A 14,940-nucleotide genomic window follows, 5' to 3' on the forward strand; every position below is an offset into this window, starting at 1 on the left:
TCCCCTTCCTCTGCTTTCAAACAATGCTGGTCCCAGCGGGGCCTCAGTTCACATCATTGTGTGGGGCCACACTGTGCTGGGAGCAGGAAGATCGTTATCAGCCGGGCTGAGAACTCTGCCAGGCCCTCAGCGTGGGGCCAGCAGCGCCTGCATTGTCCCCTGTTCTTTGGGGCACTGCGCATTGGGGAGCACTGTGGCTCGATCCCCACCCCAAAGCCCCCTGCTCACTGCTGCCCTGGCACTGTTATGGCCCTGGCTTTGTTGCCTTCCCCTAAGCCTCTCCTGTGTTTACACAGGGATGGGTCTAACGCATTTGAGGCTGATTGCCACCCTCTGACCCTGCCCAGCCCCAAAACGGTCTGTGCTTTCCCTCAGATAGGGTTGAAGTGGGGCTGAGGATAAACCCACAAACCCTTTCCAGGAACAGGAGCAGCAGTGCTGGCCCCACACCTGCCCGAGTACTTCTTTTCCCCATTCATACAAAGACCACTCTGCTTCACAGCACAAAGGCTGGGCTGGGGCCAGGGGCTGCACTGTGAGTGTCCCATCCCACACTGCATGATGCTGAGACTCAGCCTGGGAGGCTTTTTTGCCCGATTCTCAACTTTTCTTTATGAGGGTAGGTGTTGTGTTTCCTGGGCCTCGTGCTGGTGGCATGTAAAGAGCCTGGATCAAACCCCACAGGCAAAGAGGGGACTGGTGCCACACTCGGCCTCTTTATTTGTGGAGAAAGCCAGCAAGCTCCCCAGCGTCTCTGCCACCCTAGTGACCATGACCCCATGGCTGGCAGCCCCCAGCAAGAGTGAGGGGTCTGGTGCCATTGTGTCCCCCCTGACACCACCCATCTGGAGGGGGACAGGACCTGCCCAGGAGCCAGCCCTGGGGACAGAAGGACCTCGTGCAGCAGCAGCTCTGCCCGAGGACAAGTCCCCTGCCCTAATTTGCTGCAGCTTGCCGGGGCACACGGATCCTCTCACCCTGAGGCTTGGCCACGCGCCCCTTCTTGCCCACATCCATGCCAGCCAGTGTGTGCTTGCCCTTGGCCATCTTGCCCTTGCGGTGGCCACACCACAGGCGCAGGCACTGCTCCTCCACCCGCTGCCGGTCAGCTGAGCTGGCGAGGTGCAGGATGTCCTTATACCAGGTTTTGGGTGCAGGTGCTGCCATCCAGGGCTCAGGACAGAGTGGGCGCCTGTCCTCCCGCTGCCGGGGTGCAGCACGGGCAAGCTGCTCACCCCCAAGCACCTCCAGGGCTGTCTTGGCCACTGTCTGGGTAAAGCCATGCTCCAGTGTCTTGCAATAATAGACCCCGGCATCACGGCGGTGCAGCTGGCGGAAGAGCAGCCCTTGTTCTGTCTGCAGGACCCGCTCATCTGTCTTTACCTGTTGGCCATGGCTATGAGGTCAGTGCCTCTTTCCTTTAGCAGGGTGAAGGGAAGGAGCAGGGCAGGGCGGGTGCTGGGATCTCACCTCATCCCTCTGCTCATCTGGGGGTCTCTGCACAAACCACTGCACAGTGGCCTGCGGGGAGCGGGGCACACACTCCAGGAAGGTGCTGTTGTGCTCCATGCCATACAGCACCTTCTCTTCAACATGCTCCAAGTCATCCACTGGGGTGAAGACAGAAGTGTGTACATGGGGAAGGCAAAGACAAGCCACTCTACGCCCCATCACCTCCCCAGGCTACAGGCGTCAGTGCCAACCAGGGACAGACCTCCCCAAGGGCTCTGGCTTCCCTTGGGGTGCCACGGAGCAGGGCAGAAGGGGTCCTGGATGTCTTGAGACACCCCAGCCTCTCACCAGTCAGGTTCTGGTCCAGGCACTGATGCACGGAGCTGGTGTGGCGGACGTAGCGGCGCTTGCCTGAGGGCTGGTAGCGGGTGCAGGTGGTGCCATCCCAGGCACAATATGGGTCCCTGGCCAGGCAGCACTCAGCACAGGCAGTGCCATAGCTCTTGCACTGGTGCAGTTGCACCTGGGCCACCCCCAGGCTGGCACCCACATAAAGCTTTTGCTGGAGGAGAGCACAATATGGCAATGGTGGCAGCTACCTCCCAGTGGTCCTGCTTGACCCCACCTCGTGTAGCCCCTCCTAGTCACCCACTGTGTTCCTGACCCCAGACTCACCCGTTTGACAGAGATCTCCATTTGAGTGATGGGCACTGGCACCTGTAGGGGGAACAGCAGATGCAAGGCTTACTCTAGCCTCACTGTAAGCAGCTCTGGGCCTCCACCTCCTGGTGCTCATCAGCATGGTGCCATCCCTTTATAGCCAAGCTCTCCATTCCCATGAGCATCCCCCACCTTAAAAACCTGCAGCTCCTCCAGGACAACTTCCTCCATCACAGCTGAATTCTGCTTCTGCAGCACCACCACCTTCAGCACCGAGCCTGCATCTGGAGGAGGAGAATGGAGACATGACCTCAGGCCATACCAGACATTCACACATGCCACCTGCACCACATACCTGTCCCTAAGAAGAGGACATCATGCTGCCCATCCTCAGTATCCACACGGTCCACCACGAGCTGGCGCAGGCGGTGCTGCAGGTCAGTCTTCACCAGCAGCGGGCGGTGATGCCGCGGGCGCACAGCCCTGTACATGAGGGGGTGAGCGCGGGCAAAGTGCAGCACCTCGTCAGGCAGCTCCTTGGTGCTGCTGTATGGCCGCCGGGGCTGGTTGGTGGTCTTACTGGGACACTGCAGGAACAAGAAGGACCCTGCTCAGTGCCAGCACACCCAGCCCCACTTCAGAGCCAGTTTGGGTCCCTCCCCATCTTCCACTTCAGGATCATCTCCACCTTACCCACTCTGGGGATAGAGACCCCATTGGGATTGGTCCCATCATTCCACATGGGGATGTGGGATCTGCTTACCACGCCTGGTCGCGGGTAGGGCACACGGCCCTCATAGGCTCCCCACTGATGGAGGGGGCTGTCCTGGTGGGCGAAGGGCCCATTGAAAACCTCACGGATGTCAGCCATACGGTAGACACAGACAGCAGAGCCCTGAAAGACATGGCTGGAAGGAGACAGTGACAGGTGCATCAGTGGAGGGCACAGGAGCTCTGAGATGTCTGTACAGCCCAGACTGGGGCTGATGTCCCTTTGGGCTGGGGCTGAGCCACCCACCTGACAGTGCTGAAGAGTGCGTAGATCTCTGGGTTCTTCCCATCCTTGGTCCTCAGCAAAAAGACATCCTCTGTGGAAGAGCAACCCAAGCCATGGGGTTGAGTGGTGGCCCCACAGCCACAGAGCCAGTGGGGTCCCCAGTCAGCCCGCCTCCCTTACCCAGCTCATCAAAGTGGGTATCGATGCCATCAGGACCCGGGACGGAGCACACCAGGCGGGCTTTATTGAAGGTGCTCCACTTGTTGACCAGCACCCTCTGGCCTCCAGCGTCATTCTGGAAGGATGGAGAGCGTCAGGAGAACCATCGTGACTGAGCACTCTGCACCCCTGGAGATGTGAGAGCCTTCACCACCTCCAAAACTCAGGAATTCATCACTGATACAGGAAACCACCCCAGGCTTTAGGTCCCCAAAACCAGGCACTGAGTAAGTACAAGGGGAACATCTCTATGCCCTTCCATGTCCAGCACGGTGCCACCAGCATCTCACCACGCAGACCCGTGCCACCCGACTGACGATGGTGTGCTCCCTGCTGTCTGCCTCCACCACCTTCTCCGTGAAGAAGAAATAGGCTTTGTCATCATCTCGGTCATCATTGTCTGGGATCATGTAAGCAGCCACAAATTTGGGGTCTACAAGAGAGCCAAGAAAGGGAGCAGCTGCCACCTCTGCAGCCCACATAATGGCTAGAAGTGGGTGAGGAAGACACATGTGAGGGCATGGGATGGATGATACCATTAAGCAGCCGCTGGTCCACCTCGGTGCGCAGAGCAGAGCGGGTCCCCGTGCTGCGGAAGATGCCGGGGTCACGGCCAAGGAAATCCGCAGTGAGGCCAGCATAGAGCTCCCCACCTGGCAGAGATGTGCTGAGTGCCACAGCCACCCTGAGCCATGGGGACCAATACCAGTCCCAGCTCCCAGCACCCCAGGAGATCCCAAGGGCAACACCTCACCGATGATGATACTGGCAAATGCACGGTCAGGCTCATGCGGGCACCTGCCACGACCACTCTCCATGCTACCAGGGTCCAAGCTGAAGGCATGCTGGGTCTGGGGGAAGATGGGAACATAATGGGGGCATGCTGGAGGCCTGCCTAAGGTTCACATCAGGCTTGCAGGCTCACCAGCTTGTCTATGGGACCTGAAGCCCACGCTTTTTGGGGCAACCCATCTGCAGTGGCTGGGTTTGCCAGGGGGTGGCAGATCCCTGGCTCCTGGCCAAGGTAAACACTGTGTCCAGAGTCCCCATGCAACCTCACATCGCAGGAAGGAGGAGGATGGGGATGGGATGCTGCCATGGGCAGGTTCCTACCTCGCCACGGTGCCCCACGTAGATGAAGGTGCAGACAGGGTGGCAGGCACCCGTCCCACAGGCCAGCAGATGTGTTCGGTTGTAGGGCTGCAGCAGGCGGATGTAGTTGGCACAGTCGGTCTGGGGACAGGCAGGAATGGGGGAGGCTGGTGGAGACCACATGGCAGGGCTGGGGCTGCTCCAGGTGGGCTCCACCAGCTAAGAACCCCAGTGTAATGAAAAGGGAATGGGCTTTTGGCTGCTCCTTCCCCCATTTTGTCCCTGCTAGTGCTGAGTGACAGGGAGGAAACAAAGGGAGGAAATGTGGGAGATGGAGACCCATGGCAGCTTTTGGCTGCCTCCGGACACAGAGTGCCCATAATGGCCCCTTGGCTACCTCCAGGCCCTGCCAGTGGGGACAGTCCCCTTCCCTGGGGACCAATAGGAATAATGTCTTTGGGGACATCATCCTCCTCCCCAGCAATGGTGAAATCACCCCCTGCACCACAGCCATAGCCCTTGTGCCCTCCAGCTGGGTGCACACCCCATCTTCTCCCAAACCTGCCCATGTTATGGGACAGGCTATGGGGCTGACCAACAGGCAGGGAAGCATTGCTCCATTCCCACCATTCTCAGGCACAGTCTCCTTGTGCTCAGCCTCTCCCAGCACTGCCCACCCTGCTCCATCATCATGAGGCCCCCATGTCTGCTGGGAGCCTCCTGCTGAGCTGCCCCCAGACTCCTGCTGTTTATTTTCCCTTTGCAAAGAGCCTTCAAAATAACAAGTTAAAAAAAAAATACATGGAAGCAAAAAGAAAGAGGGAAAACCAAGGCTGTCCCAGCTTGGATCTGTCAGAGCTTGGAAAATAAACACACCGAGCAGGACGGGCACTGCTGGGAGGGATCTGTGTGCAGTGGAGGAGCCCAGTGGCTATGGCCACCCCCCCACCATCCTCCAGTTTCAGGTCAGGGCAGGGAGGATGCAAAGTAATTGCAGAGAGAGGAATGGGGTCACTAAGCCAGACTGGGCTTCACGTTTCCCACACAGGGGGGTAATGGGGATGGCCAGTTCACCCCACAGCACAGCAGCTCTCACCCCTCCATCACCACCCTGCTGAGACCACGCGCAGCTCCATGCATGGATGCTCTGCCATGGATTTTGGCTCTCTGAGCTCAGGTTCCCCACCCCATCTGCTCCTGCACTCTTGGTACATCCACATTCAAGCTGTCCTGGTCCCATAGATGGGATTTGCAGAGCCCGGTGCTCCGTTGCCAGCACCCTGCCTCAGTCTCCCCCATGCCTGCAGCAGTCCCATGGTCCCACATCCTAATTGTAGCCAGCTGCAGAGACTCACTGCTGGGTCCTTCCCCTTCTGAAAACACTCCTCCGTCTGTCCGGGCAGTGGTGGCCAGTAGATCTGGAACACAAAGATCCTTTGGGAGCAGGTGGAGGGGACAGTGAGCACAAACCCCTTGTGACCCTCATCCCTGGGCTGCTGGGACTAGCTCAGGAACCCACCCCACCCCACTCCCCCAGCAGCTAATTGCTTTGGGATGCCTTTCGGAGTCCTCACTGTTGGGTGGCTTCATCTGGCACAGGGTGGCCATGACCTGCAGGACCCGGCTCACCTCCTTGGTGTTGGTGCTGGCCCTGTCCAGACGCAGGGAGTAGAGCACATCCTTGCCCCCGATGAAGAGCCGGTCACGGTACTCATCCACATAGAGGGAGCGGAAGCCCAGGAAGCCCCGATGGCCAAAGAAAAGGACGGAGCGGTTCGTACCCAGGAGCTCTGTGAGGTGGGGAGAGCAGCATCAGTTGCTGGCTCCAGAACCCCATGGGATGCTGCATGAGGGGGTGCTGGAGCCAAGGGGCACTGTGGAATGGAAAAATGGAGAGGGTCGATGTGACGTAGCATTGAGATGTCCCAGGGTGTGGGGCACGTTGGGGAGGAGTGGTCACAGGGTGGGCATCAAGGGATGCTGAGCTGATGAGGAAGTGACTTTGGGGTCACTGAGGAGGGCAGTGGGGGCTCGGCAAGGTGGAGCACTGGGTACTGAACACTTCGGCTCCATGGCAGAGGGCAGGAAGGGGGGAGTTCAGCTTCACCGAGCCTCAAAACTGCAGCACTGACCCCAGGCCCGGCCCCTGAGCGGAGGAGGAGGAGGACAAAGGACCATTGATGGGCACAGCCATCCCCAGACGCGCCCAGGGGCTGCCAGCTGCTGTGTCCCCATTCCCAGCCAGGCTGTCCCCAGCATGGCCCAGGGTCTGTCCCCAGGAAGGAGACTGGGATGCGGTGGAGCCAGCAGCCCCACACACGCAGCCCTGAGTCCCCCTGCCCCACTCCCTAGGGAACCCCCCCCCCCAGGCCCCCTCCCACCCCCCTGACCCCTCCCGCTCCCCTGGGCCAAACCCAAGAGCACACCGTCGTCTCCTGTTCTTGCCCAGCAATAATATTTTCCCAGCTCAGAATAACATTGGCAAAGCCGACAGGCTGCTTATATTGTTTCAAGCATGGATTTCCCTTCTCCCCAGCCCCGGTCAATTCCTCCCACGCCTCATATTACACCGGCGCCGCATGTCGTCTCCCCAGGGACCGTCACCCACCCGGGGGTCCCCATGGGGAGGGAGAACACCGAGGGGACAGCAGGAGCTGGGGGCACGATGTCCTGGGATGCCCAGCAGGGCTGGTCCCACTGCTGGCAGCTGGAATGGATGGTAAAGGGTGGGTTGGGGCTGTAGGGTGAGCTGGGGACACGGCCACCCCAGCAGTGCCACCGCAGGAGGTGATGTCCCCTCTGCCCCTCAAAAGCAGCTCCCGACAGCGCAGCCAAGCACACGCTAAGAGAGAGCAGGCTTTGGCTTTGGCTTTGGCTTTGGCTTTGCCCGGTTTTCATTTTCGAGGCTCCTAATGGTTTTAATTGAAACGATCGTTCGTTTCGTGGGAAATTTCAGCTTCTGTTTCCAATTTGGAAAAGGAACAGAGTAATCAGCTTCAGAAGGAAGAGAAATAAAACAGAAAAGAACTCTTCAAAAGGTTCCCTGTGCCCTGGGGTGCTGGGCACCCGCCCGCCACCGCGAGCCCTCGTGGGACCAACGTGATGCCAAGAGCCCATCAGGCAGCAAAGCAGCACCCAAACCCCACACCCGGCTCTGCCAGGGACCCCAAAAACTCCCCCAAACAGCCTGAAGCTGTGGGATCCCACCGTGGGCACCTGTCACCCCCGCTGTGCCTCAGTTTCCCCCTCCCAACAATTGCCTCGTGCTGTTGGGATCGTGTTATTTGTTAAAGCTCTTCGTAGCTTTTATGCAACGCGGGGCGGGTTCTGGCGCTCCGGAGCCCCGCTCTGCTGTCAGGTTGGGCTGAAATCGGTGCCTGCGTTCTGCTGGGGACCCAGGACGGGACGAGATTTAATTAAACCCGAGCGCAGGGTCCATCGTGGCAGCCCCCGCGGGTGGGCGCACCCGTGGGATGCCCTCACTCCCCACCCGGCGCTGGGAACGAGGGCTGCTCCCCTCCAGCCCCACTCTTCCCCACCCGCATCCTCCTCCCCTCCGTTCCGCAGCCCATCCAGGACCCCCGACCACCGGAGCCGCCCTGAGGCGCGATCCCCACCCCATCATCCCCCCCCCCAAATTCCCGACCCCTTTTTCCCCCATCCCGGCTCACCGCGGTAGGGCAGGCGGAGCCGGGGCGGGCTGCTCCCCGCGGCCAGCAGCGCGCCCCACAGCCAGCTCAGCGCTGCCGCCGCCCGCATCCTCCTCCCGGGGCCGCCGCTCCCCCGGGCCGATGCTTTTATGGGGCCGCGCTCCGCCCCGGCCCGCCCCGGTCCCAGCCCGGCCCCCGCCCCAAGAGCCCCAAGGGCTGAGTCCCACGGGAGGGGTGAGCAGGGGGTCTGCAGTCTCCGGTCCGCAAAAAGTTATAGGGAGCAACACCAGGGTCCCCCCCAGCCAAGCGGATGGGAATTAGGGATGATCCCCCCAGGATGGGGGCTTTCCCGGAGCATACAGATCCACAAGCAGGGGACGCGGTGGGGATATACGGAGCAGGACCAGGGGCTGCTGTGCCACGGTGACCATGGGGACAAAGCAGCCGGCGATGTGGGGCAGGGGATGCGCCGATGTCCCCCGAGCTCCGGCACCGCCTCGGTTGTGCGTGGGAACCCCGTACCATAGGCAGAGCTCTGCCGGTCCCAACCTGCTCCGCTGTGTCCCGGTGGGGCTCGGGCAGCCCCGGGCACAGCGCCCCGAGGGTGGGCACGGCGTCTGGACCGGATGCGGCACCCTCGGGTGCCGGGCACAGCGCGGCTGGGGATGGGAGCAGGAGCGGGGCCAAACCCTCGGGCGCCTCTGTTAGATGAGTGCGGGCTCCTGCCGGGACTTGCACATCTCTGCCGGCAGAGCCACCCTGCGAACATCCCATAGGAAGGAGCGGGAATAACCTCAGCTCCTGCCCCCAGCGCCCCAGGATGAGCAGGGTCCCACCCGGGCAGCGCTCTGCTGGTGCGGCCCCTTCTCTGTCCCCAGCAAAATGAGAGCACCCTCAGGGCCATGGCTGCCCACGGCACTGCATGTGAGCGGGCAGACAGAGCTGCTCCTGGCCTTGCTACCAGGAAGGTTTATTGAGTGAATGTGCACAGTGAGGATAGAGGGGGCACCAGCTGGGAGGCACGGCCACAGCAGCCCTGAAGTGGTCAGGGATGGCTGCAGGGGCACAGGGCAAAACAGGCTCCACTGGTGCATGGTCCCCAAGGTGGGACAGCAGGGACATGTCACCATCATGCCAGCCCACAGCCCACAGCCCACAGCACAGCCATGGCAGAGGGGCACACAGATGTGGCACCATGCCCCCTGTCCCCTTCCAAAGGCTCAGCCCTCGGCAGGCAGTGGGGGCACAGAGGCCAGGGCAGGCAGGAGGTGGGCATAGATATCAATGCCCCGCAGGAAGACATCCTCGTTGAGGAACTCGTTGTGGTCGTGGAGCAGCACCGGGGTGCGGTTCATGGGTGAGAAGCCGAGGGCTGGGTACCCTGCCTGGGGACAGAGCAGCACAGTGAGCCCGGGGTGGGCAGCGGGTCCATGGGTGGGATGGGGCAGCACTCACCGCTCGGATATAGCGGCTGTCAGTGGCAGCTGGGAAGATCTCCAGCTTGAGAGGCAGCTTCCTATAGGGCAGGACATGGGATCAGTGCAGCACAGGGACAGACGGGGTGCCTGACACCCAGAACCAGCCAAGGGCCCTAAGCCATGTACCCTACAGGATGCTCAATCCTATTCTTTCTGACACAGTGAGGTGCTGGCATGGCACAGGGCACCTGTCCCATGCTGCCATGTCCCTGGGGTACACAAGGACCGGGGGGCGCACGCTGGGTACCACCATCCCATGGCATTACTCACATGTCCCTGCAGACCCCACTGAAGGCTTTCCACCACGGGTCAGAGTCCTCCGTGGAGGTGATATGCTGGTCCATGCATTTCTGAGAGACGGAGGCATCAGGTGGGCACATTGCAGGGCAGGGGCAGCACAACGTGCTGAGCTCCCCCCTCAGCCCCTCACCTGGAGAAACTCATACGTGACTCCATCCCCCGCCTCCCGGCACCACGCAGCCACCTGCTCCTCGAAGGCCTGAGGGAGGCAGCACAAGAGGGTGTGAGCAGGGGCACCCCCAGCCCGCTCCCCCTGCACGGGGCCAGCACCGTGCCCACCTTCAGGTCCACGGTGGGTGGGATGCGGATGTCAAAGCCGACAGACATCTCAGAGGGCACCACGTTGAAGGAGACTCCCCCCTCCAGCATGGTCAGGTTGAGCGAGGTGACATCCCCCAGGGTCAGGTTCGTGTTGGACTTAAGCCTTGGGGGATGCAGGGGACAGTCACCCTCTGTCCCCAGGAGGAGGGGACCACCCACTCCCATGCAGGTAAACTGAGGCGTGGGGATGCAGTGTTGGATCAGAGCCTTGCTTGGGACCCCCTGGATGCCAAGGGAGGGCAGGGCCCCTCCAAAGACCACAGTGAGGCCAATGCAGCCCCTCCAGCCACGTCCTACCTCTGCTTCTCGCTCTCCCTGAAGGCCAGGAAGGAGGTGATCACTTTGTGCTGGGGAGGCAAACACATGATGTAAGCATCCCAGGACCATCTAGACAGGGTGCACCATACCCCACACAGCCCCCCTCCCCACGCCCCCCCACCTGCAGCTCCCACCCCAGGTCCCTGCAGGGCACCCCACCATCCCCACTCCCTTACCAACTTCTCAGCCGCAGTGTTTGTGATGAAGCGGGACCCATGGCCAGGGCTGCCCACGCACTTCACCTTGATCCCTGAGGGAGAGGCGCTGAGCTGGGTGCACCCAGCACCCCAGTGCCCAGCAGAGCAAGGGACAGGATGGCGGGCACGCCATTACTCACACCAAGGGCTCTTCTCGCCATAGAAAACGCTGTAGGTGTCAGATGGGCTGGCCAAGCCTGTGGTGGGCACAGCAAGGGGGTCAGATGTGTCCAAACTTGTGCACTGTGGGGTCAGGGGCTGGGACACCCAGGAGGACCCCAGGAGCCGTGCTGAGTGCCCCTGCCTTGGGGCCAATGCTAATGTGCATGATGCCGTGAGGTCCCTGTGGGTCCCAGCATGGCTGTGCCACCACTCACCCTCATCCAGGGCAAAGCCCACATTGAGTGCTTTGAACTCTGGGCGCTGCAAGAACATCACCATGCCTTTGTATCCGCCCACCTCCTCATCTGTGGGGGGAAAACTGCCATGGGGTGAAGGCATCCTCCAGACCACCAGTGTGCTTCCACGCCTGCCTGGTGCCATTGGCCATCCCCAGAACTGCGCAGCCCTTCATCCTAGAGCTAGTGGAACCCAAAACCTGCACAGGTTGGCAGGGTTGTCCCACGTCCGGGATGCGGGGAGCCACACAGCATCACCCAGCCCACCCTGCTCCATAGGAGGGCACTCACCAGGCACAAAGCTCAGGTGGATGGTGCGGGCAAAGCTCTTCCCCTCTGCCTTCAGCCTTCGGACGGCCTCAAGGTACCTGCAGGCGACATGAGGAGGTGGAATGAGGATGCTGGGTGCAGGGAGTGGGGCTGACAGCCCTGAGCCACCCCGTGCACCAAGCCCCCACTCACTGGATGGAGACGCACTTCATGTCCTGGGCACCTCGGGCATAGATATTGCCCTGGGAATCCTTAATAGCCTCGAAGGGCGGGTAGGTCCAGTGCTCCTGTGAGAACATCGGCCATGACCCCATGGCACGAAGCTACCCCTGTGCCCAGCCCCTCCGGCCCCGTACCTCAAAAACCGGCACAACATCAGTGTGGGAGTTGAGCAGGATGGAGCGCAGGCGGGGATTTGTGCCCGGCCAGGTGAGCACCAGCACCACGCGACCCGGGCACACCTGTGAGCAAAGCAGCCGTGTCACTGGGGTGGGATGGGGGGACACAGGGGTTGGGACAGGCTCATTCCCCTCCGCAGCCACAAGCAGTTCAGAGGGAGTGAACTGGAGACCCTGAGCCCATGGTGTCCCCTGTGCCAGCCACTGGCCGGGAGCAGGGGACATCTGCAGCCAGCCTCACCCTGCCCGGTCCCTGGCTAATCATAGCACAGGCAGCCACAAAGGTCAGAGGGGCAGCTTATGGCAGCACCTGGCTCAGCAGAGCATTAGGGCAGCAGCAGGCACCTCCTGCCACCCGTGGGGTGCTGGGGGTCGGACTGAGCAGAGCTGTGATGGGCTGGGACCAGCCCTGGGGCTGCCCCGCTCACCTCCACCTTCTGGCACAACAAGCCCACGTCGGTGCCAACGCGCTCCAAAAACTGAACAGCTGCATCTGAGGGTGAGAAGAGATGGGATGAAGGGGTGGATTTATGGCAAAGCACGGTGGGGATAAGGCACGACAGCGTTCCTTGCAGCAACAGCCCTGGCACGTGGGTCCAAAGAGCGATCCAAAGAGCAGCAGGGGAAGGAGCCACGCTGCCCCGGGTGCCCCCCCGCCGCATCCCTGCCCTGCTCACCATAGTCGGGCTTGGGGTGCCTGGTGTCGATCCTCAGATACTCTCGGAATAGCGTCACCGAAGGGTTCTCCGAGGCCCCCGCGCTCTTCCCTTGTTTGCCCGGTGCCATTCCGGACTGCAGAGCCGCGGGGCAAGAGACGGTTAACACCCACCCCCCCTCCAGCCCCTCCGAAGAAGGACGGGGCAAAGTTCGGCCCTTGGGAAGGAGCGGGGCTGGGATGGGGGTGGAGGGGCGGGGGGTGAGGAGGGGGCTGCGGGATGTTGTGAGCACACGGGGCGCTCGGCGGGGTGCAGGAGGCGAAGGAAACACCGCACGTTTGCGGGGCACGAGGAGCGCACGCTGCCACGGTTGGGGTGCGGGGAACCGGGACACCGAGAGTGCGCGGCCCCGTAAGCGGGATGTGGGCAGAGGGGGGTGGGTTCGGGGCAGCCCCCCCGCCCGACACCGCCCGTTCCCGGCCCCGACCCCCCGCTGTTCCCGGCCCTACCTCCGCGCTGCCGTCGCTGCCGGCCCCGCACCCGCTCCGCCCCCCCGGCCCCGCTCCGCCCCGCTCCATCCCGCTCCGCCCCGAGGCGCTCGGGGACACGGCACAGAGCGGAGCACGATGTGTTTATTGGCCCCGGGATCGCACCTCCTGCCTGACAGTTCACGGCCCCCCCGGCAAACACCGCAGCACCGTGCCCACAGCCCCGGCACCGCGGGTTGCTCTGCCAGAACGTCCTTCTACAACTCAAAGGAGCAACCAGGGGGTGGTGGGCACAACAGCCCCCTCCCCAAGGCAGCGGGTGCAGCCCAAAGCTGCTGGAGCTCAGGCAGCATTTGGATATCGCTGTCAGTGTTTGTGTGGTTCAGTGAGGAGCTGATGTTTGGGCTGGGTGATCCCTGTGCACCTCGTCCAACGTGGGATATGCCATCACTCTATGAGCATGTAACCTCCGGTCCCAACCATAGGAGGGAGAGGAGATGCTGCAGGAGGGCACTGCTGGAGAATCATCCCCAGCCTCACCACCAGCTCCCAGCATGGCACAGGGATAAAGGCACAGCCCCGCTGCCCCCTGCTCAGTGCAGCTGGCCCAGGAAGCCCAGCAGGGCCCGGTGGAAGTCCTCTGGTTTGTCCATATAACAGGCATGGCCGGCGCCGGGCAGCACAACCACGCGGTGCTTGGGGAGGTGCTGGAGGCTCTGCAGGGCCTGCTGGCCCAGCCCGGTATCACGGTCACCGTACAGGATCAGAGTGGGAGTCTGAAAAAGAGCAAAGAAATGATATTGGGGAGGCGGGATGTCAACGCCAGCCCTGTAAAGCTGCAGGAGGGCAGAGCCCACCGTGCACAGTGCATAGCAGGGCTCCCGGCACCCTGCTGGACCCACCTGGACCTGCTGGTACTGCACGGCGCTGTATTCCCTCGTGCCCACGGGTGCAATGGGCACGAAGCTGGCCAGCTGCTCACTGTGTGCCAGGAGGAAGGGCAGGGCAAAGCGGCCGCTCATGGACGGGCTGATCAGGACAGGTCTGTGCAGACCCAGCTGCTGTATGACATACAGCAGGAAGGCAGCCCGGCCCTGCTGCGTGCCCAGCATCCCTGCGGGGGGCGAATCCCCATAACCTGGGGGGGACACAGAGGATGGGGGGGACACAGAGGATGCGGGGCTGGGGTGAGGCAGGGGGGCCCCGGGAGCCCTTTGGGGTGGGTTCGTGGCTTGTATCACCCCCAGCCCTTGTTCCTACCGGGCAGATCGATGGCCACAGCGCGGTGTCCTGCAGCAGCCAGCAGCTCCAGCGTGCCCAGCAACTGCCACGTGCTGGAGGTGAAGGCCTGGCCGTGCAGCAGCAGCACGGCGGGTCTGCGGGGGGACACGAGGACACGGGGCTCGGTGCGGGGTACAGACAGCACTGCGGGACGGGGAGCCGCGCTCACACCCACCTGCGGGACGCGAGCGGCCCCGGCACGGCCGGCTCCATGTAGGACACGGCGGGGTCACCCGGCAGCACCGAGACCCGCACCGTGATGTTGGCCGGGCGGCGGGACGGGCCATGGCGGCGGGCGGCGGGCAGCAAAAGGAGCAGCACAACGCAGCACAGCAAAGCAAACAGCAACGGCAGCACCGGGCGGGTGCGGGGCATCGCTGCGGGACCGGGGGGGAGGGTCGGGACCAACACCGAGCCGACCCCGTTCGGCAGCGCTCGGGAACGCTCGGCTGCGCTCGGTAGTGCTCGGCAGTGCTCGGCAATGCTCGGCAGTTCTCGGCAGTGCTCGGCAGCGCTCGGCAGCGCTCGGCACTGTTCGGCAGCGCTCGGCAGTGCTCGGCAGCGCTCGGTAGCGCTCGGCAGCGCTCGGCAGTGCTCGGCAGCGCTCGGCAATGCTCGGCAGTTCTCGGCAGTGCTCGGCAGCGCTCGGCAGCGCTCGGCAGTTCTCGGCAGTGCTCGGCAGCGCTCGGCAGTGCTCGGCAGCGCTCGGTTCCCCCCGCTCCCACCAGGCGGCGCCCCCGCTCCCCCCGCCCCCCGCGACCTTCG

At 62.6% G+C, this 14,940-nt stretch overlaps 3 protein-coding genes across 4 annotated transcripts; all 3 read right to left on the reverse strand.

The window, feature by feature from the left end:
* Positions 1-694: 694 nt before the first annotated feature.
* Positions 695-8,194, reverse strand: SEMA3G (semaphorin 3G). Its single transcript, XM_015874639.3, has 16 exons — positions 8,092-8,194; positions 6,050-6,210; positions 5,776-5,838; positions 4,442-4,561; positions 4,083-4,179; positions 3,865-3,981; positions 3,619-3,761; positions 3,290-3,404; positions 3,131-3,200; positions 2,876-3,020; positions 2,468-2,699; positions 2,305-2,396; positions 2,128-2,169; positions 1,801-2,014; positions 1,471-1,610; positions 695-1,383 (listed from the first exon to the last, which is right to left on the reverse strand). Exons 1-16 carry the CDS (start codon positions 8,177-8,179, stop codon positions 937-939), a joined length of 2,286 nt encoding a protein of 761 aa, XP_015730125.2. The 5' UTR covers positions 8,180-8,194; the 3' UTR covers positions 695-936.
* An 832-nt stretch (positions 8,195-9,026) lies between these two features.
* On the reverse strand, positions 9,027-12,953 carry ACY1 (aminoacylase 1). 2 transcript variants are annotated; one of them, XM_015874631.3, is made up of 15 exons: positions 12,916-12,953; positions 12,428-12,542; positions 12,179-12,243; positions 11,709-11,813; positions 11,545-11,639; positions 11,374-11,450; positions 11,062-11,151; positions 10,825-10,881; positions 10,664-10,737; positions 10,467-10,516; positions 10,128-10,272; positions 9,979-10,047; positions 9,819-9,898; positions 9,526-9,586; positions 9,027-9,455 (listed from the first exon to the last, which is right to left on the reverse strand). In XM_015874631.3, the coding sequence occupies exons 2-15, from the start codon at positions 12,534-12,536 to the stop codon at positions 9,291-9,293; spliced, it is 1,242 nt and encodes a 413-aa protein (XP_015730117.3). In that variant the 5' UTR covers positions 12,537-12,542; positions 12,916-12,953; the 3' UTR covers positions 9,027-9,290. The 2 variants fall into 2 exon arrangements, with proteins under 2 accessions (XP_015730117.3, XP_085372688.1); XM_085516562.1 differs by lacking the exons at positions 11,545-11,639; positions 11,709-11,813; positions 12,179-12,243; positions 12,428-12,542; positions 12,916-12,953 and having other exon boundaries at positions 11,062-11,265.
* Positions 12,954-13,020: 67 nt separating this feature from the next.
* Positions 13,021-14,612, reverse strand: ABHD14A (abhydrolase domain containing 14A). The gene is made up of 4 exons (XM_015874638.3): positions 14,351-14,612; positions 14,155-14,270; positions 13,797-14,032; positions 13,021-13,670 (listed from the first exon to the last, which is right to left on the reverse strand). Exons 1-4 carry the CDS (start codon positions 14,548-14,550, stop codon positions 13,488-13,490), a joined length of 735 nt encoding a protein of 244 aa, XP_015730124.2. The 5' UTR covers positions 14,551-14,612; the 3' UTR covers positions 13,021-13,487.
* Positions 14,613-14,940: the final 328 nt, after the last annotated feature.

Source organism: Coturnix japonica, chromosome 15 (genome assembly GCF_054131305.1).
Source record: "Coturnix japonica strain WE chromosome 15, WE-NBRP24, whole genome shotgun sequence".
Classification (NCBI taxonomy): Eukaryota; Metazoa; Chordata; class Aves; order Galliformes; family Phasianidae; genus Coturnix; species Coturnix japonica.

Bases quoted from the DNA above. Each gene is read 5' to 3' on its own strand.
- SEMA3G (XM_015874639.3), bottom strand. From the start codon at position 8,179: ATGCGGGCGGCGGCAGCGCTGAGCTGGCTGTGGGGCGCGCTGCTGGCC. The intron at 5,839-6,049 runs GTGAGCCGGGTC...TTTGTGTTCCAG, and splicing joins CCAGCACCAACACCAAGGAG to ATCTACTGGCCACCACTGCC. The intron at 3,201-3,289 runs GTAAGGGAGGCG...GCTCTTCCACAG, and splicing joins TACCCACTTTGATGAGCTGG to AGGATGTCTTTTTGCTGAGG.
- ACY1 (XM_015874631.3), bottom strand. From the start codon at position 12,536: ATGGCACCGGGCAAACAAGGGAAGAGCGCGGGGGCCTCGGAGAACCCT. The intron at 9,899-9,978 runs GTGAGGGGCTGA...TCCGTCTCTCAG, and splicing joins TCACGTATGAGTTTCTCCAG to AAATGCATGGACCAGCATAT. The intron at 9,587-9,818 runs GTGAGTAATGCC...CCTGCCCTATAG, and splicing joins AGTGGGGTCTGCAGGGACAT to GAAGCTGCCTCTCAAGCTGG.
- ABHD14A (XM_015874638.3), bottom strand. From the start codon at position 14,550: ATGCCCCGCACCCGCCCGGTGCTGCCGTTGCTGTTTGCTTTGCTGTGC. The intron at 14,271-14,350 runs GTGGGTGTGAGC...GTCCCCCCGCAG, and splicing joins GGGCCGCTCGCGTCCCGCAG to ACCCGCCGTGCTGCTGCTGC. The intron at 14,033-14,154 runs GTAGGAACAAGG...TGTCCCCCCCAG, and splicing joins TGTGGCCATCGATCTGCCCG to GTTATGGGGATTCGCCCCCC.